Here is a 20,047-nt window from a genome sequence, read left to right on the forward strand (position 1 = left end):
TCCCTGGGAGGGCTCCGAGAGTCCCAGCCTGGGTGCCCCGGTGAGGGATGCACAGCCTCGGGATCGACGCCATCCTCTGATAGCATATTTCTATACATTCTGTATGATATGCCTAAATATTTTGATGGTTTTAATATTTTGTACCAGCCATGGAAATTGGTTTGCTGCCAGGTGACTGTAAAAGTGAGATTTGGTAAATAATTATTAGAAACCTTATACTAACACTATGATTGAAACAATAGACAAAAGTATAGCCAAGCAATTAACTAGTAGAGGTAGTTACTCCTAAGTTTTGCAGTTCTTTGCTCTTATGACTAGATGTTCCTGTACACTAGATGAGAACAATGCTGAAACTGACCACATGTGATTGAAACTGTGTTAAGCTTCAAGATCAAAGAACCAGGACAGGAATAAAGACTTCAAGGACAGCCAGCAAGAACTTCAACGGGTCGGTGGTCGCAAAAGCAGCCCTTCGACTCAAAGGGATCCTTCATTGCGCATGATCGGCTGTAGGCAGTACTATGACAATCAGTTATAATAATTTCTATGTATATGTATACTAATCTGATTAATATGCAATTGGTTACTCTATAGAACCTGTTTGTGCTAAAGCTGTGGTATGCACGCTAGGTGGAACTATCCCCCGTGCCTCCAGCGCTGCAATAAAGAACGCCTGCTTTCTAAAACTCCAAAACCAGTCTCAGAGTTTCTTCGACCGGCTTTTTGGTATCAACACGGGGGTCTACCGACCCAGCCAGGACCAGCGGTGCAGCGCAGAGGACACAGAGCCCCTGCAGTACCTCAGAGTGCCCCCGCGGACGTTTTTCACCCCAATAATTCGCCCTTTCTCCCCCTTTTTCGCTCCTTCCCTCGGGATCAAGCCCGCGCTCCCCCCTCTCCCGCCTCAGGGCAGTTGCCTCACGGGGCACGCGCAGCAACGGCCGCCGCTCGGGTGGGCGGGAAGCCGCGGCGCGCATGCGCATGCGCGCCGTTTGCCGGCTGGCGGCGGAGAGCGTTGCTAGGCGGCGCCGGGACGCTGCAGCCGCGCGGCGCGCATGCGCGGTCGCCGCCTCCTCCGGGGCTGCCTGAGGCGGGGAGCGGGCGCCATGATGGCGGCGGCGGCGGGCTGGCGGGACCCGGCCCCGGCTCTCAGCGACCCCGGCCCCCAGGAGCGAATCGCCGCCCGTCGCCGCCGCCTCGCCGCCAAGCGCCGGTGAGAGACGGGGGCTCGTCCGCCAGCGCCGCGGTTGTGGCGGCCTGCACCGGCAGCCGGCTCCCCCTCAACCCGAGCTGGGCCCGGGCCCCTTCCCTGCTCCCAGCCGGCACCAAGTCGCGCACCTCCTCCCCAGACCCGCGTCTGGTCACAGGGGGTTTACTCTTCCCCGAACTGGGAGGGTTTCCTCTTCCCCGAACTGGCACCGGGGTGGACGTCCCCACCCTCAAACCAGTGCCGGTTCCAGATCCCTCACCCTTTTTTCTCCTGTTTTCTCCTTCCTGATCCCAGAGCGTTCCCTTTAGGTTACCCTGAGGGTCCCAAGGAACTAGCGTGGGGTCGGTGCTAATACCGAAATGGCTCCAGACAGAAGCAAGCTGTCTTCGTGGCTAGGCAAGGGTCCGCTGCAGTCACCCCACCCAAGGGCTGCCCCCAGACAGCCTCTGCCCTCCTCCCCTTGAGAAGCAAACAAGGGCTGAGCCCCCCAGCCCTGTGCTGCAGCAGTAACCAGCCCTGGGCTGCACTCCCAGCTCCAGAAAGGGAAGCCTGGACCCCATTTTCCCTCGAGGAGGCTGTCCTACCCTTTCCTGTCTCTTTTCTGCAACTGTGGGGACCTCCTGACCTGGGACTAAACATACTGAGGGGAAGAGACAGCGAAGTGTGCTGTGCTGAACCACGCGGTCTGGGCTCGGATCTCAGATCCAAGGCCATCTCCGAGCATTAGAAAGATGTTGTCTTGTAGAATGTTCTGGTTTTTCCCCTTTTCTGCCCAGGGAGGCCCTTGGAGAAGATGTGGAGCTGAAGGTGGCTCAGGTGGAGGAAGAGCAGAGAAGGAGCCACAAGCAGATTGAGGAGAGCAGGCAGGTGCGGTAGTAGGACAGGAAGGTCCTCTCAGGTCCCTGACCTCTAGAAATTTGGCTTTACCCTCGTTTTACGTTTGGGCGGTGCTTAGTGTCACAGAGCAGCATTTATGTGAGAAGAAGCAGGGACAGAAACTCGTCAGGACTGAAGTGGGGAGTGATTCTTGGGCCAGATCCTGGGGATATGATTTCCCTGTGACAAGCAGCCCCTGGATTGGAAGGATCTGGGACTGACACCGTGCATCCAAACCCCAACTCAGACACCTAGCACCATCCACACATGCAGGGGAAGCAAAACAAGAAGGTGCTCTGAGCACATTCCTCTTGGTGCTGGTGGCCTGCAGGGCTTTCCAAGGAGGAGGACCCACGGGGGCATTGAGGTCCATGCAGTGCTCCTCAGTCTTGCCATAGCATGGGAAGACAGGGCTTATAGGTCCACATAGGCACCTCGGCATAGGGATAGGAGCCAGACTGTGGACAGGCATAGCAAAAGTTGCTCCAGTATCCCTCCTTCCAGAGCTCAAGTCTCTGGGTATGAGATATGTACCACCTCCTTCACAGAGGCTGGCCAAGCTGCTTTTTGATGGCACGCAGATGGTGACAAATATCCAGGTGGCTGCTGACTTGAGAGAAATGCAAAGGAGGGCAGAGGAGGCAGAGCTGAAGCTACAGAGGTAAGAGACTGCACAGTGGGTCTGCACTGCTGGGAAGGAGCAGTGCAAATGTTGGTGCAGCTTTCTGAGGATATTCTAATGCTGGTCATCCAGGAACGCTTAGCAGTTAGGGCTACACTGAATTTATGTTCAAAAGGAAAATTTAGGCAAAGAAAGAACCTCCAGGTCCCACCTGCCACAGCTGGATCTCTATAGAGCTCTGCAGGTTGTTATGGTTTAACCCCAGGCAGCCACTAGACACACCACACAGCTGCTTGCTCACTCCCCCCCACCCAGTGAGATGGGGAGGAGAATAAAAAAAAAAAAAAAAAGTAACTTGTGGGTTGAGATGAGAACGATTTAATAACTAAAGTAAAATAAAATATAATCTAACAATAATAATAATAAAAAATAATGATAGCAATGGAAAGGAATATAATAATAATAAAAAAAAGGAAATAAACCCCAAGAAAAGACAAATGATGCACAATGCAATTGCTCACCACCCACTGACCAATGCCCAGGCAGCGATCCGCCCCTATCAGCCAACTCCTCCTAGTTATATACTGAGCATGACCCCCCTAGTTTATGTACTGAGCATGACATCCTATGGTATGGAATATCCCTTTGGCTAGTTCGGGTCAACTGTCCTGGCTGTGCTCCCTCCCAGCTTCTTGTACACCTGCTTGCTGACAGAGCATGGGAAACTGAAAAATCTTTAACTTAGGATATGTGCTACTTAGCAACAACTAAAACATTGATGTGTTACCAACATTATGCTCACACTAAATCCAAAACACACTGTACCAGTTACTAGGAAGAAGATTAACTCTGTCCCAGCCAAAACCTGGACAAGGTCAAGGCTGGTGGCTTCCCCAGGTGGCACTGCAGTACTACGGACTGGCTGGTTACCGATCTCCTCCAGACCCATCACATCTAGAGCTCCAGAGTGTGAGAAATGCAGCTTGTTCTCAACTTTTCACCAGGAGCCTGTACTACGTATACTTGTGGTCTTCCTGCTTGAGAAGCACAGGTGCAGCTGCCCTTGCTTCTGGCTTGCTGAGCAGCTCTCCTGAGCCTGGAAGTGACACCATGGTAAAGAATGTGCCACCTTGGGCTAAGAGGTGTCTCAGTAAATGGTCTGTTTCCAGAGGTTGCGCTCCAGTCAGAGAGATAGGAGTAGTTATTAGCCATACTATGGGAATGTGCGGGGATAGCCACATCAGGCTGTGTGTGAGGAGTGGGAAGAACGTGAGACTGTGCTAATTTGAGAAATTGGGTATTAAGGTCTTTGCAGTGAGAGTGGTCAGATGCTGGGTCAGGAGCCCCTGGTGGTGTAGAGATCCTCCATGGAGATAATCAGCACATGCCTGGACAGGGCCCTGCACAACCTGCTCTGACGTTGAAGTTAATCCTGCGGTGACCAGGAGCCAGAGATTTCCCGAAGCCCTTCCAGCCTCGGTTATTCTCTGATCCTCTCTGTATGCCTTCCTGCGCAAATCTGTCCTGCTTCACCAGCGGAGCTGGGCAGTGTCCAAGGGACTGGCTCTTTCAGCCCTGGCCCCAGGATTCCGAGACCAGCTAGGAAACACTGAGTTTTTGCTCCTACTGCCTTTGGAGGGCACTGTAGGAACATTTTGTGTGAGGCTGGCTGTAGCAGGATATGTGTCCATTACTCAGTGGGATTCCCAGTGGGAATCTCATTAAGGAACTGGGTGGTGTGTCCAGCAACGGCCTGTAGAGCAGGTTTGGGGTTGGCAAAGGTGGTGGCCACCGTTCAGCCTGACCCAAGAGCCATCCCCAGAGCACATTGGATGGTGCCTCTGTTTGGAAGAGGAAAGACTTTTGTAATATGGATGTCGGCTGTTCAGTGCCATTTGGCTTTAGCTGGAGTATGGTCTCTGGACAGTTTGACTACCAAGTCTAGACGTAGCTGGGAGGCTGTTTGGCACTGCTTGTACATCACCTCTTGCCTAGAGACAGCTCGCTTGGCAGAAGAACTAGTGCTCCATGTGAAGGTGACTGCTGCTTGAGCTGAGCTCTTTAGTCTTTTCTCGTCCGAATAAGCGGTTGTTAGAGCACTGGGGAAGGGCAGAGCTGGGGAAATGCCTGTCTGAAGAGAAGGGACTGCAGGATGCCAGCTCTGCCCTTGTCTGATGCTCTAACAAGCACTTGCAAGAAAGCTACTGCTCCACTGATATCTTGATGCCACTTTGAATTCAAACTGGGTTATGCAGGAAAGTGCTCCTGCAGCATGGGCCACTGAACCACATCTGAAGAACTTGCTGCCCTGCACCAGCTCCCCGTTTGCCGTGTGCTCCTTACTGCCTGCAGGGTGGAGAAGCTGGAGAATGAAGCCAAGTCTAGCACATACAAGTTTGAGGAGATCACCTCCAAGTGGGCCTTGGCCAAGGAGATGACGATCCCACAGGAGCTGTGGCAGCTGCTGAACCAACAGCAGCAGCAGTGCGCGCTGCTTCTGGAGGAGAAGAACAAGCTCATCGGTGAACTGCAGCAGGTAGTGTGGGGACCAGGCAGGGGCAACTGGGAAGAATGGGGGGGTTTAAGCTCTGGAGAATGCTGTTCTAAAGCAGTGGCCATCCCTGTCTTGCTCTTCAATTCACCAGTACATGGCAGGGATCTGTGTAGTGTCAGTTGGTCTGGGTCAAAACTGTGCCAGGAGTTGCAGTGCCAGCATCCCAATGTGGATGACGAGATCAGGTGCCCTGGCACTGTTCAGTGTACAAGGACAAGACACACAGGACACTGGCAGCAGTAAGACAAACTGGCAGGTCCCAGACTGCACCATAAAAAAAAAGGCAAATGAGCAGAGAGGGGGAGTGTTTTTGTAGAGAGAAGAAAGCCTTCCCCATAGCAGGTTCCTTGGCTCCCAGAGAAAGAGTGGTATGTCTGCAGGCACAGCATGTCACCTCCCGCTCCATCTCACCTGGACCTTTTGGCAGCGATGATCTGTCTCTCCTCCCATCTTCCCTCCTAACTACCTCTTGACTTTGGCTCTTTGTTCTCAACTCCTCTTCTCCTTTGGAAAAGGCAGTGTCTCGGTCTTACCATCTCACTTAGCCCCTGAGGACTCCTGGTCAAATACTTCTCTCTGATTTCAGCATCTGCTCTCCTCCTCCAGGAGCTGAAAAACAAAGATGAACAATACGTGTGGGCCATTAAGAAGCAGTCAGATGATATTCACTTGCTTTTGGAGAGAATGGAGGAACAGATCAGGCTCATGCTGAAAAATTACCGTCATGAACTCCTGCAGATTGAGGTAGCCGGTTCACATGGTGAAGGGAGTCCAATGAGAAAACCTGCAGCCACTTGCTTCTCCATATCTATGGCAAAAAAGCCTCAGGCTCATTGCACTGGCTGGGTTGACTACTGTCCAGAGCAGCAGGGCTGACGTCTTGGTGAATGAGGCTGAAATCCAGCCAAGCAGGAGCACTGAATGGTGCTGAGTGCTGAGGGACTGGTTTGTTCTGTGCTGTGAATGACTGTGGTTCAGTGCAGAGCAACTTGGTGGCATGTGAAAGCTGTTGCTGCTTGATGGCTGATTTTTCATCTCTAAAAGCCAGAAAGGACCACTGTGGTTCTTTAGCCTTACCCTCTGTAGAGCACCAAGTCCCACCTCGCAGATCAAACCTGCATTTGTTGCTGAGTGAGGGCATCTCTCCCCATTAAGTGTCTTGTAAGGTGAAATCGGGTGGCTGTCTGACCAAGCTCCACTGCTAATCATCAAGCAATAATTTCTAGTCAACTTGCAGAGCTACCCACCACCCAGAGCATCCCTCCCAGCTCTGGGTGGCTGATAGCAGCAGTCCCTGTTCGGTCGCAGTGTGAGTTGTCTGCCAGCAGGGTCCTGGCATGGAGAGGAGGGAACAGTATGTGTTCATTGGACAGTGGCACCAGTCTGCAGCTGATCCTCTCCTGGAGGCTGCTAGCCTGGGCCAGTGTAAGGTTGGCAATGAGTGGTGGCAACATGATGGTGAAGGGCTCTGTCTCCTTCACAGAAAGCTTTTGAGCTTGAACGGCGAGAGCTGCTGGAAAACAACAGGAAGAAATGGGAGGAAGCCATCCAGGCCCACAACGCGCAGGAGGTAAGGTCCATGTGAGATTTAGAATCGTAGACTCATAGAATCATTTAGGTTGGAATAGACCCTTAAGATCATTGAGTCCAACTGTTAACCTAGCACTGCGAAGTCCACCACTAAACCATGTCCCTGAGCACCACATCTACACGTCTTTTTAAATACCTCCAGGGATGGTGACTCAACCACTTCCCTGGGTAGCCCGTTCCAATGCTTGACAACTCTTTCAGTGAAGAAATTTTTACTAATATCCAATCTAAACATCTCCTGGTGCAATTTGAGACCCTTTCCTCTTGTCCTATCACTCGTTACTTAGGAGAAGAGACTGACACCCCCCTTGCTACAACCTCCTTTTAGGTAGTTGTAGAGAGCGATAAGGTCTCCCCTCAGCCTCCTCTTCTCCAGGTTAACAACCCCAGTTCCTCAGCCGCTCCTACTGAGACTTGTACTCCAGGCCCCTCACCAGCTTCGTTGCCCTTCTTTGGACATGCTCCAGCACCTCAACGTCTTTCTTGTAGTGAGGGTCCAAAGGCTGCCAGGACCAGTGCTGCTCTCCAGCACTGGGCTGCCTTGCAAGACATATGTACATGAAGGCAGCTGGTTCCTAAGGAGTGTGGGAGGCAGAGGGGCAGTTTTTCAGCCTGCTCTGCAGGGGTATTATCCATGCATGACCTTGCTTTGGGCTGGCCAAAGTAGCTGTGATCACAGGAGGAAGCTATCACCACTGATGGATGACATTCTCCTTTTGCCTGTAGCTGGAATACCTGCATGCCCGTATGAGGAAGGTGGAAGAGTTTGAGAAACAGCTGAATCAGCTGCGGGTGCAGGATGAGGAGGAGTATAACAGCATGAAGATCCAGCTGGAGAACGATGTGCAGGTACAGAAAACGCTGGCGTGTGCCATGTGGGGAGGCAGTGGATCAGATCTCCCTGAGGTTTTCTGTGCATAGCTGATTGTGGGGCATCTAGGTGGTATGAAAGCTGCAGCTGGTATCTGGTCACCTCAGCTCTTCAGCGTGCACAGTCCAGCACCGTGTCAACAGGGTGATGGAGCTGTTGTTCTCTCCTCTCCATGGGTCCTACACCACAGTGTCCATCTGCCCTTGGCTCTCAGAGGTCTGTAGCACATGAACTGTAGCTCTAGGACATCTGAAGCACCTCAGAAATGTTGAGGGATTTGCTACTGCTGGCATCATGATTGATAGGAGGATTGAACGGTGTGAGTGTCCTGACACCAGATCATTTCAGGTCAACCCAATTTCCAAATTTTTCAGGGTCTTGGCCTAGGAGGTGTGAGCTTTTTCCTCTGACATCTAGCCGTAGACCATGATTTCTCTAATGCCCATGAAATCTACCTGGTGTGAGAACTGTCATGAGTTTGCACTTACTCAGGTGGGAGGGCATGCAGTGGAAGAGCACAGCCCTGGCACACCACTGGCTGAACATGCACCACGGGCTCTCACTGCAGATCCAAACCTCATAGCCATGGCTTCCCTGAGATACAGATACCTTTTAATCCACTGCATTCTCTGCGAGCAGCGGTGGCAACAAAGCAGTGCATCTGTGGCTCTCTGCAATCCTGCCAGTCCCCTGGACGGCAGCCCCTGCATTGGTCCTGGGCTGTCAGGTTTGGCTTTGCCCAGCATTATTCAGCCTCCTCTGCTCAGCAGAAAGCCCTGCTGCCACTGACACCTCCCCTGCTAGTTGTGTGTTGTTTCCTGGGCTACACGGTAGAAACAGGACATGTTGCATTTGGACTTTAGAAAGGCTCATTGTGTGTCCCATGGGATGTCCTCCTAGGAAGCTCAGGGTAATACAGTCTAGGGCTGGTGTCTAGAAGGTTTTGCACAACTGCAAGTGAAATATTACTGTTACAAGGTCCCTGTCAGCCTGAAAACGTAAGTCCAGCGAGGGCAGTCCTGACTTTGCAGTTTCTTCGCTGTCATATTGATAACCTGGAAGGTGACACAGAGTGTGTAATGTTCGCAGATGGCTCTGAGCCATTTGGGGAGGGAGGCAGCAGCACGGTGGAGATTAGTAGGATCCAGGCTTCAGTGTGGCTTTTGCTCACGGCACGGCTTGTTTTCATGTTTTTTGGAATGCCAGAACCTGGAGAGGCAGCTCCAGCAGATGAAAGCTGTCTATCAGCTGAACCAGGAGAAGCTGGAGTACAACCTTCAGGTGCTTAGGAAACAGGATGAGGAGAACACCATCATCAGATCCCAGCAGAAAAGGAAGCTCAACCGGTAAAAAACCACCCCTGGAAGATGGGCTCTGCCTTACCTGCCATTACCTCCCATATGCCATTTTTTGTGGAGCCCATCACCTAGCACAGGCCAACGAGCTCTGTCCCAGCCTATCCCTGGGCAGGGGCAGGGGTTAGCCCAGAGCAGGGCCATCCCCAGAGCACTTTGAATAGGCTGGCCATGGCCAACCTGTGCCAGCTGCACCAGGGTCAGTCAGGCCTTGGCACTGAGTAATAGATAAGCAGCCCCAAATCCCAAAGTCTTCATACAAGCTGGGTATGCCTGAAGGTGCCTCTTTGGGGATGCCCAGCTTTGCTGTCCCTCCCCAGGCTCCACAGCTTGCTCAATAACCTGAGAACAAAACTGGCTAACCAAGAGAAGCAGTTCAGAGAGGAGAACCACAGCCTGGCAGCCGACTGCGAGCGCATCACGGGGCAGTGCAAGGAGGTGCAGAGGAGGATGAGGTGGGGTGTGTGTGGGCACCCACCCGTGATGAGGCCTCGGAGCACCTAAGTGAGGTGCGGGGGAAGCTGACTCATCGTTTTGGGGCACAGAGCCTCCTTCCATGGGCCATCTCCCTTCTGCACAGGCACTTTGCTATCAGTGATGCTGAGAAATTCACGGAGGTCTGGCTTATGAACGAGGAGGAAGCCAAAGGGCTGATGCGGAAAGCCCTTGATGCAGACCGTGTCATTCATACTCAGCAACTGGGACTGCCCTGGGAAGAGCCTCGTTACTGGTTCCTGAATAACGTTGGCCCCCTCGGGCATTACAAGGTGAAGAGGATGGCAACCAAGCTGGCTGCAGAAGTCCTGACAGGTGGGATGCCCAATGCTTTTGTCATCCTTGTGGCACTGGGAGACCCTCACCTTCCTCCATGACAGCCCCTTCTGTCACTCCTGTCCTTGCCATTGCAAGGTGGGATCTTACAGGGGTGACATTGCAAGCGCAGACAGGGGCTGTCCCCAGCCCTGAGCTGACTCATGCCAAGCCAGCTTGGGGATCTTTGCACTGTACTTTTGCCCAGTGCTCCCAGTTCCAGACAAGCCAACCAAGAGCCAGCTCGTGTCCCAAGATATTTGGGGTGCTTTCCAGGTTGTGGGGAACAATTGTGATTTCCCTGATGACTCCTGCAGTGATGTGACTGGGGAGCACAGCCTGAGGAGCACACTCAAAGCACAAAGGCTCTTGCTCAACCCTCTTCATGTTTCAGAGAGCAGCTCTGGGGGACAGGAGGAGGAAGGGAGAGAGAAGGAGAAGGAAGAAGTGGGCAGTGAAGAAGGAGGAAAAGAAAACACAGCGAAGGTTGAGGGTAGAGTCACACCCCTGCGAAATATCTCCAAGAGGACTGCCAAGAGGATTCTGGAGCTCATCAGTGACGAGTCGGTGCGTGACGATGTAGCACATGCCTTGACCAGGGAGCAGGCATGCAGTCCTGGGGTTGCTCTGGCTTGTGGTGGATCTCTTTCGAGCTCCACATCTTGGGATGAAAGCTTCTGCATGGCACTGCCTTGCTATGCCAAGCAGCCTGTTGTCAGATTGCTGCCCCACGGGCCAGGAGAGGATCTCCAGGTCTTTCCACTGTGTGTGGCACATATATGATGCTAATAAAAGGTATTGGCAGGCACAGCCCCGTTGCCCAAATCCACAGCTCCCCAGGCCAGAATAAGCACAGGCAAACCTACTGCATCTGATCCTCCAGGTTGTTCCCTGCCTCTGGGGACACTCAACAAGAGCTTCAGATCATGACGTCCTTTTGGCATCACCCTGCTGATGACTACCTTCCCTGTCTGCTGGCTGGCTGTTCCAGAGCCTCCTGGCCCTGCCAGCCTCATGCTGCCCAGCCGCTGCCCACCCTCCGCCCACCCTCCCCGCTCAGCCCGCTGTCGCAGGATGGTACAGCCATAGCGTGGCATGGGCTGGCTTCTGTGCAGGGCTGGACATGCTATTTCTCTGCACCCTCTTCTCTGCCTGTCTCCCAAGGGTTTCCTCATTGAGAGCAAGCTGCTGAGGTCCCTGCAGGCGCTGGGGAGGCACGAGCGTACCCTCATGAAGCTCGACTCCATCTTTGCGGTGAGTTGTGGCTTGACCCATCAGGGGCTGCAGGGAAGGCTGGTGGTCACTGGAGAAAGCTCTCTGTCCCATGTCCGCATGGCACAGAACTGAGCCGCCCCAGCAAGGTCCGGCTGGGCTGCTGGGGGGGCTCTGGGGCAGGAGGAGCATGGCAGGAGGGTGTGAAACACTGTGGCCAGACACTTCTCGGCTCAAGGCCATCCTGCTGATGAATTAAACAACATCTCCAGGGCCCCTCCAGCCTGTTCTCAGACTCTCCCATCCACAGATACCCCCAGCTGTCCCACACTAACCACTTCTTACCATCCACTCCTGCCTTGCGTGGTATTGCCAGAGGGGCACTCTGCTCCTGGAAAATGCTCTTCGTTTCTCTCCCCCTCCTGTGACGTCTTTGAGGGACGCTAACCTGGTTCCTCTGCTCCCTAGGCCCTCGAGATTGACAGTGAGGATGACCTGTACCAGCTGGTGGATTTTTTCTTGAAGTACAAAGCCCAGGAGATGGCTGTCAGCCAGGTGGGACCACCAGGGACAGCAGTGGGGAGAGCCCAGCAGAGCCAGGGGTCCAGGGAAGGGGGAGCAGAACATCTGAACACCCAGGGAAGGCAGAGAGGGGGACCAGCGTGTTGACCCTGAAATGTTTCCCTGTGACTGGACAAGGGAGGTGAACATGCCAGGGCTGAGGGGTTGTAATCTTTTTCTGCCATGGCTGAACAGAGCCTCCTGCACATGAATTTTTGCCTCAGCTCCCTAAATTTGCCAAGGGACAAGGCTGTGGGCAGGTGGAAGCTCCCAGAGAGAAGGTGGCTTTTGGGGAGGAGGAGGAGGTGGTCGTGGGGAGGGCACATCGCCCAGCTTGCTGGCCTTCCCTCCAGAGCCAGGGCAGCCCAGGTGCAGAAGATGTCACGGATCTAACTGAGGACAGAGAGGACGGTGGATCCGGTGCCCAGAGGAACAAGCTCAAATCCCCTCGGAGCTTGCTGGGCTCCCTTCCATCTGTGTACTTCCACGCTGATGATGTCCTAAAGATCCTGAAAGCGTTTGTGCGGGGTTTTGACAAGTTGAGGTAGGAGTAGGGGCAGAGCGGGGCTGTTGTCACTGGGAGGGAGCCACACTGGGGCACAGAGGGGGCTATGGGGGTGTGCAGCCAGGGCTGGGAGTGACTGTATTGCCCTGGCTGGTGCAAGAGCTTCCTCTGCCTGCCCTGCAAGATTACAGAGGGGTGAGGAGGGTCCCACCACGGCAAGGGGGTACAGACGGTGCCTGAGCAAGGGATGGCTGGGGACAACCAGGCAGGAGATGACCAGCAGCCCGGGGAGGGAAGCAAAGCCATGGGGCAGGCAGGTACCAGCTGTGGGGTTGTGCTCATTCGTGTGACGATGGCGATGGTGCTCAGTGCAGCTCAGGGGTACGGGGCTTTTGGTCACCCATGAAGAGCTGAGCCCCAGGGCTTTGTTCTCTGGCCCCCAGGGAGAAGGACAGATCAGCAAAGGAGGTGCTACAGTTACGGGACAGCTCCAAGGACGAGGAGTACTGGGAAGCCCTGGCACACGTTATCCCCAAGCCGACGTTGAAGCTGTGGGATGCGCTGGCAGTGGCACTGGAGGAATATTAGTGAGTGCCTGCCAGTGCTGTTGGGGACAGGGCAGGCTGGTGGCATGGCTGGGGGAACCGCAGAGGGGCTGGCATCAACTAGCCGCGTCAACCCTCTGCCCTTCTTGCCCAGCGAGATCCTCATGCAGAGAGCCAGCCTGCTTGCCGAAGTGGACCTCCTGCAGCAGCAGAACTCGGAGCTGTGCCTGCTGCTAGAGGAGTACCTCAGCTCCGGGGTGAGTGCGGCATCCTCCTCCCCTGCAGCCTGGGGACATCCCACCACATGTGCCCCACGCAGAGGTCCCAGACATGGCGGCCACTGCCTGGAGCCCATCAGTGTCAGGCTCAGGGTGCTTCTCCCCACAGGTGAACAGCAAGCTGCTCTCCCCTCCCACGAAGTGGATGGACCTGAACCTGTCCTGCCCCGGGGAAGCGCAGTGGGTCCCCGGGGCCAGGGCACGACTTTTCTCTGCCCCGAGCTGAAGCTGTGTCTGGAGCCACGGCTTTCTGGCAAGGACTAATAAACCATTCCCAAACCTGAGCCATGAGCGTGCGTGTGGCCTGCGAGGAGCAACCCTCTTGCCTCTGAAGATGCTGGGGAGCCACAGCCGAGCATCCCCCCCGATCCAGGGGACTCACGGCGCTGTGGGAAAGCATTTCCCCGCTCATGCCGCAAAGCCGTGTGGTCTGTGTCCTTCCTTCCCTCTGTGGAGCCAAAGCCAGACAGGAGCCTCCACCTCCCGCGGGTCAGCATCCCCACCGTCCCGAGGTGTCCTGGCTTCAGGAGAGCCCACCTTTCTCTACCTGACTTTACACCTTGTTCCCCCCTTTTCCTTTTGCTGCCCCACCACCTCCTTTTCTCCCCCAGTACTCCTCCCGAACAACCCATCCCCAATTACTTTTCCCTCATGGGTCCCAGTGCTGCTACATCTGTACCTAAATTAGGCATTTCCAGGGTGATATCAGCCCAAAGCGGTGCTACCGGCAGAGTTATCTCCAGGAGGGCCACATCGCATCCGTGCCTCCCTTCCACTCCTCTGGTTCACACCAGTTACATCTCATTCCCAGTACAGGCTTCCTAGCCAGCTTTATCTTTAACCTTGACTCCCCTGCCTAACGCTAACACAGCATGAGCAGTTTCTCATACCAGAGCAGAATAACACCATTGTTGGGGTTTTTTTCCTCACTGGGTATCTGTGCCCTTGGAATAGTTTTCACTTTTCTCCTGGTCCCCATCTGGAGATCCGTTCAGTTCGAGGGCTGGCGATCCCATGGCTCGGCTTGCTCGCTGTACCCCTGGGGTACAGCGGGATCCACAGGGCAGAAATGCGAACAGAAAGGCCAAGATTGAGAGGGTGGAAGGCAAGGAAAGAGTTTCGGGGCAGGGAAGGCAGGGATGGGCCCTTTGCCTGGGATAGGGGAGCGGCAGACACCACCCACCGTATCTGGGCTTGCTCTGCCGGGCTGCCGGCACCGCCGAGGCGCCAGCTCCCGGAGTCAGGGGATGTCCCGACAACCTGGGACCGAGCAGCCTCCAGCTCCTGTAATCGCGGAGGGAGGCGAGCGAGTGGGCGTCAGCGGTCCCTGCCCCACCGGGGGGGGGGGGTGGGGGGGTGGCAAGAGAGCCCTAAACCCCCCACGGGACAAGCACGGGGTGTGCGTGGGGGGAATCATGAACCGGTGAAAATGCCCCCCCAGCAGCAGCGAGAGGGCTGAAGTCGCGGGGGGGGGGGCCGGGAGACGCTCCGGACCGGGGGGGCGGTGGGCTTGTGGGGCCGTGCCCGGGCGGGGGCCCGCCCCAGCGGCTGCAGCCCGGCCCCCGCCCGCCCCGCTCCGCCCCCCCCGGGCGCCCTCGTTGCCGCCGGCACCGGACGAGCCCCGGTCCTGGGATGCTGCAGACGCCTGACAGGGACCCCCGCCGCCCGTCGCGGTGGAGGGGCCGCTGCAAGCGCTGCCGCTCGCCCTCCGCAAGGTAGGGCAGCCCCCCCGCCGCCTCCGGTGCACGGCGCTGGGCATCCCTATGCATGGGCACCGGGGGCTGGGTACCGGGGCTGCCACGGGAGCTAGGGTCCCGGCAGCGGAGCAGCCCCGGGGGTGGTGGTTGTTGGGGGTCCGGGTCTGGGCAGCGGGGCTGCCCCGGGGGTGGGCGTCCGGGCAGCGGAGCAGCCGCGGGGGTGGTGGTGGGGGTCCGGGCAGCGGGGCTGCCCCGGGGGTGGGGGTCCGGGGCCGGGCAGCGGAGCAGCCGCGGGGGTGGTGGTGGGCGTCCGGGCAGCGGGGCTGCCCCGGGGGTGAGGGTCCGGGGCCGGGCAGCGGGGCTGCCCCGGGGATGGGGGTCCGGGCGGCGGGGCTGGTCCGGATCCGGGTCCGGGCAGCGGGGCTGCCCCGGGGGTGGTGGGGGGGTCCGGGCAGCGGGGCTGCCCCGGGGCTGAGGGTCCGGTCCCCGGGACAAGCCCCGCGCAGTGCCCGGCCGCCCCCGGCCCCTTCCCCGCGGACCCTCCGCATCCCGGCGCGGCGGCCGGAGCCCGCCCGCCCTTGGCGGCTGCCAGTGGCCCCGGGCGGTGTCACTCAGCCGGGTGCCTGCCCGGGGAGGGAGCTGCGGGGGTGAGTCACAGGCAGGAAACCGATTGCATCAGGAACGGGGTTGTTTTTCCAGCCGGGGCTCCCAAAAAAACCCCGCTCCGGCCTCCCTGCCTCCATCCCTCCATCCTCTCTCTCTCCCCAGCGCCATGGAGAAGAGAGCTAGCCCCTCGGCCAGCAGCTCGGTGGCCTTGGCCTCGTCCTCCACGGCCACCTTCAAGGAAGAACTGCTGTGCCCCATCTGCTACGAGCCTTTCCGGGAAGCCGTGACGCTTTGCTGCGGCCACAACTTCTGCAAGAGCTGCGTGAGCCGTTCTTGGGAGCACCGGCATCACGTCTGTCCCGTCTGCAAAGAGGCCTCCTCGTTCGACGACCTCCACGTCAACCACACGCTCAACAACCTGGTGGAGATGATCCTCAAGGAGGAAGGACAGCGGCGGGGACGGGCGGCCACCCTCTGTCCCCTGCACCACGAAGAAGCCAAACTCTTCTGCCTGGAGGATAAGGAGCTGGCGTGCTTCGCCTGCCAAAGCTCCAAGCAGCACGAAGGGCACAAGATGCGGCCGGTGCAGGAGGCGGCAGTGGATTTCAGGGTGAGGGATGCTCCAGGAAGAGCCGGGGGGGGGGGGGACGACACACCGATGGCACGGAGAGGCATCTGGAGGGGTGCAGCCCACCCACGCCCTGGCACAAACTCGCCAGCTCAGGGCTTTGGCTCGTGCACGGCGTGGTTGTACCCACCGGCGTGCCGGGATGAAAGACGAAGCAGCCGCGCTGCGAGGGTGGGTCCCCACGGGAGTGCCCCTGCCGCAGCGCTGCCCCACGCTCTCCCTGCCTAATAATTACCCGGTGCCACCCCGTCCCCCAGGGCACGGCCGTTTGCCCTGCGCTAAAGGGGACCGGGGCGATCCTCCGAGGGGTTTGGCCCGGTCCCCTGCGTTTCCTCGGCTCATTCATCCTCAGTCGGGCTGGATCCGTCCATGCTGGTTATTGCAACAGCCAGTTATTGCAGCAGTGCTTTGGGGTTGGGAGCGTGTTCGGGATGAGGGGGATTGCACAATTCTCCCAGCCAGGGCGGGACACGGGATGGGGAGAAAGCCCCGAGCCCCGCGGGGCAGGACGAGCTATGGCTGCGCCGGGAGGAGGAAGAGGAGGAGACGGGCTCCGGCCAGGAGCCGGGCATCATGCCAGGACCCGCCGTGTTTCCCGGCTGGGAAAGCAGCCGTTGCCGCCCTGACTCAGCCCACGGGAGACGAGCCAGATTTCAAATGGTGCGGGGTGGCCGTGGGTCTGCTGTTGTGCAAGGCTTGGCGGGCTGCCCTCAGTACCCAGCCTCCCTGGGAGCGGGACAGGCAGGGACTTGAAGGGCTTAAAAACAGGGCGGGAGGATTCACCATGGAGCAAAGCTCCTCTGCCTCGCTGCTCAGGGGCGGTGTGTTTGCACGGTCCGGCGTGGAGCTGACCCTGTGCAGCGCTGGCAGACCTCGGCCGCAGGAGGGGAAAGGGTGGATTGAGCAAGGATTCTGCTTAACCTCATCCTACTGGGTTTGGGGCTCTTGTCTTTCCGCACTGGAAACCCTGGGCGTAGGCTTGCGAGGGTCCTGAAGGCGTCTCCTCCCCGCAGGCCAAGCTGAAGAACATGGAGACCTCCTTGCGGGAAAAGGCGAAGGATTTCGGGGCCGTGCATCGCTCCTACGAGTCCATCTCCAAACACAACCAGGTGCGTGGTCCCTCCTGGCAGGGAGGCAATGGGCCTGATCCTGACACGTGCGTGCACACGCCCTGGGCAGGAATGCAGCTGGCTCTGGGGTGAAGCGCTGCACCCATCCTGGGCTGCTCCGTCTCTGAGTGAGGAGAGCGATGCTGGGGAGAGGAAGGGCTCGGATGGGGAATTGGGGACCAGGGTGATGGGGCTGCGCCCGCTGTGGCAGCAAGGACATTGATTTGGGGAGGGCAGCGGGGTCCCAGCGAGTCCCAGAGCGCTGGAGCTGGTCGGAAGGCTCCAGAGGAGCGTTTAGGGGGAGGACGGGGGGAGCTGTGGGCTCTGAAGGGAGGTGGTGACATCCCCACATGGGGCAGGTGGAAGCGGTGCGGCTGGAGGAGCAGATCAGGAGGGAGTTTGAGAAGCTGCACGAGTTCCTGCGGGGCGAGGAGAAGGCGCTGCTGGCCCAGGTGCAGCAGGAGACGCAGCGCAAGCATGGCCTCATCGAGGGCAAGATGAAGCAGCTGGCGGAGGAGAGCCGGGCCCTGCTCAACGAAGCCCGCCAGCTCCAGGCGGACCTCAAGGAGGATGACTACACCTTCCTCATGGTAAAGCCCTGCTGGGTGCTGTCCCATGCCCTGCGGGGTGTCACCCTCCCTGTGGCACCCTCCTGCCTCTGTCGGGGTGCGAGCAGGGTGCTGGGTGATCCTTTGGGTGTTTGCAAGCCCCCGTGATTCCTTAAAAACGGAGTCTGATGCCTGGTGTCTCCTTCTCTTTCAGACCCACAAGAACCGCAAGCGCAGGTAAGTCCCGGTCCCCACCACATCCCCTGCCCGGTGACACAGGGTGCTCGGGGCGGCTGAGCACACCCCGCATCCCCTCCCTGGGGCATAACGGGGTCTCCTGCCTGGCTGCAGAGTGAGGTCTCTGTCCCAAGCGAATTCCCGTACCCACGTGTCCCCTCTGGGTCTGGGTGCTCCGGCAGAAGAAGGTGCTGGGGGTCCCCAAGGCCAGGCAGCACCCCGGGTGCCTCATGGGGTGGCCCACGTGCAGAAACAAAGCAGCATTGCAAGTCTTGGAGGAAGCATTAAAACCCTGATATTGGGAGGATTTGGTGCTAGGATCTTCCTGGGGCGATTCATCACCCTCCTGGGGTGAGAGGAAGGTTTGGGAGATGTGGGGTGCTGGTGAGGAAGCCCCTGCCAAAACACCGGGTGGGTGCCAGGAAACCCAGCTCGGTCCCTTCCTCCATCCCTGACCCATCTCCATCCTCTGCCCTTGTCCCAGGATCGCCTGCACGGCCGAGGAGCCAGAGGCCGTGCCTTCGGGGATGGTCCTCGATGTCGCCAAGTACCTGGGCTCGCTGCAGTACAACGTGTGGAAGAAGATGCTGGACATCATCACCGCAGGTGAGGTGCTGAGTCCCCGCCAAAGGGTGGTTGTCCCAGGGCTAAAGCGGCCTTTGCGTGGGGCAGCCCCGGGGGTGGTGGGTGCTGGAGAGAAGAGGAGCACGGAGCAGCCATGCCCACGGCTGATGGGCCTGGGGAAAGGGATTGGAGAGCATAAAGGGTGCTCTGGAGCACTCGCACCCCAAAAATGAAGCCCTTGAGGGTGCATTTCTCCATGGTGAGCTGGGTTGTCCCCAGAAAGGAAGGGATGGATAGATGCAGGGCTCCAGTCCATCTATAAGCTCATCCCTGCAGCAACCCGGGCTCCTAACACGCATGTCCCCACCACAGTCCCCTTCAGCTTTGACCCCAACTCCGCGGCGGGCTGGCTCTCCGTGTCTGAGGACCTCACCAGCGTCACCAACGGGGGCTACAAGCTGCTGGTGGAGAATCCCGAGCGCTTCACCTCGGCGCCCTGCATCCTGGGCTCCTGCGGTTTCTCCACCGGCTTCCACACCTGGGAGGTGGACCTGGGCGGCATCACGAACTGGCGGGTGGGGGTGGCCCGGCCGCGCAGTGGCATCCACTGGACCTTCCACCACGATGCTCGCTCCGGCTTCTGGTACATCTACCGCCTGCCCGGGAAGGATGGCGAGACGTGCCGAGCATCCAACACGGCGCGTTCGGAGGCGGCGCTGGGCGACCTGAGACGGATCCGGGTGGAGCTGGACTGCGACGAAGGGGAGCTCTCCTTCTACGACGCCAACCGCAAGACCCACATCTACACCTTCCACGAGAAATTCGGAGGCACTGTCTACCCCTACTTCTACGTGGGGGGTACGCCGGTGGGTGCGCTGCCTGAGGCGCTCCGCATCTGTCCCCTCCGGGTCCGTGTCCACGAGGATGTCCCTGTCTAGTGGCCACCATCTCCTGCCTGCATTTGGGGTTCTCCAGATGCCTTTTCAGCTTTCCTTAGGACAAAAAAAATAAGGGGAAAAAGAATTTGTTATGTACTGTCTCTTTTTTTTAATCATCAATAAACACTCAGCTCTTCTAGTACGGCTCTGCACTGCACTGTGCCCAAATCGCCCTGGCTCCTTTCCTGCCCCTCTCCATCATGAAGCAAAGCTGGGGAGGCTTTGGGGAGAAGGTATCTCCCTGCCAGGGGGCTGTAAATAGTAAATTAAACCATCCAGGGGCTTTCCAAGCTTGTACAAGTGCTGCAGCTTGCAGGGCTCTGAGTCACCCTGGAGTGGGTAAAAGTAGGGGACGGTGGCCTTTCCCCATACACCTTGGGGACAGAAAATCACACATGGCTTGGCTGGACACAGGCAGAAGCGTGTGTTTCCCCTCTACAAGAAAAACCAGCAATGGGGCCATCCTTGAGAGTGACAATCCATCTCCTCTTACCCATCTCCCCATGACTTTACCCCTCCGAGGGGCTTTTCTGTAAATCCCCAGCTCCGGGAGTCAGGTGATTATGTGCGGTTGGTGTTTGGAGGTGGAGGAGGTTCAGGGGTGGGATTAGGGGGGCTGGGGGGGACAAAACCCACCCTCTGCAACCCCGTGCTGGGTCTGGCCCAATATCAGTTGTACCAAAAAGGCTTTTTCCTCCACCCTGGTGAGCCCTTGGGGTTTAAAGGTGATG

General features: G+C 57.6%; 2 protein-coding genes across 7 annotated transcripts; both read left to right on the plus strand.

The window, feature by feature from the left end:
• The first annotated feature begins 1,097 nt into the window (after nt 1–1,097).
• On the plus strand, nt 1,098–13,381 carry DRC1 (dynein regulatory complex subunit 1). 5 transcript variants are annotated; one of them, XM_075048870.1, is made up of 17 exons: nt 1,098–1,213; nt 1,987–2,077; nt 2,635–2,747; nt 5,061–5,244; nt 5,869–6,006; nt 6,746–6,832; nt 7,579–7,701; nt 8,930–9,069; nt 9,399–9,533; nt 9,659–9,888; nt 10,283–10,455; nt 11,053–11,142; nt 11,569–11,655; nt 12,015–12,205; nt 12,610–12,753; nt 12,866–12,968; nt 13,099–13,292. In XM_075048870.1, exons 1-17 carry the CDS (start codon nt 1,107–1,109, stop codon nt 13,213–13,215), a joined length of 2,253 nt encoding a protein of 750 aa, XP_074904971.1. In that variant the 5' UTR covers nt 1,098–1,106; the 3' UTR covers nt 13,216–13,292. The 5 variants fall into 5 exon arrangements, with proteins under 5 accessions (XP_074904971.1, XP_074904973.1, XP_074904972.1 ...); XM_075048872.1 differs by lacking the exon at nt 12,015–12,205 and having other exon boundaries at nt 13,099–13,381; XM_075048871.1 differs by lacking the exon at nt 9,399–9,533.
• A 1,204-nt stretch (nt 13,382–14,585) lies between these two features.
• Nucleotides 14,586–19,455, plus strand: TRIM35 (tripartite motif containing 35). 2 transcript variants are annotated; one of them, XM_075049795.1, is made up of 7 exons: nt 14,586–14,704; nt 15,455–15,902; nt 16,898–17,029; nt 17,389–17,619; nt 17,792–17,814; nt 18,299–18,420; nt 18,751–19,455. In XM_075049795.1, exons 1-7 carry the CDS (start codon nt 14,622–14,624, stop codon nt 19,314–19,316), a joined length of 1,605 nt encoding a protein of 534 aa, XP_074905896.1. In that variant the 5' UTR covers nt 14,586–14,621; the 3' UTR covers nt 19,317–19,455. The 2 variants fall into 2 exon arrangements, with proteins under 2 accessions (XP_074905896.1, XP_074905897.1); XM_075049796.1 differs by having other exon boundaries at nt 16,934–17,029.
• Nucleotides 19,456–20,047: the final 592 nt, after the last annotated feature.

This window comes from Buteo buteo, chromosome 17 (genome assembly GCF_964188355.1).
Source record: "Buteo buteo chromosome 17, bButBut1.hap1.1, whole genome shotgun sequence".
In the NCBI taxonomy this organism is placed as follows: Eukaryota; Metazoa; Chordata; class Aves; order Accipitriformes; family Accipitridae; genus Buteo; species Buteo buteo.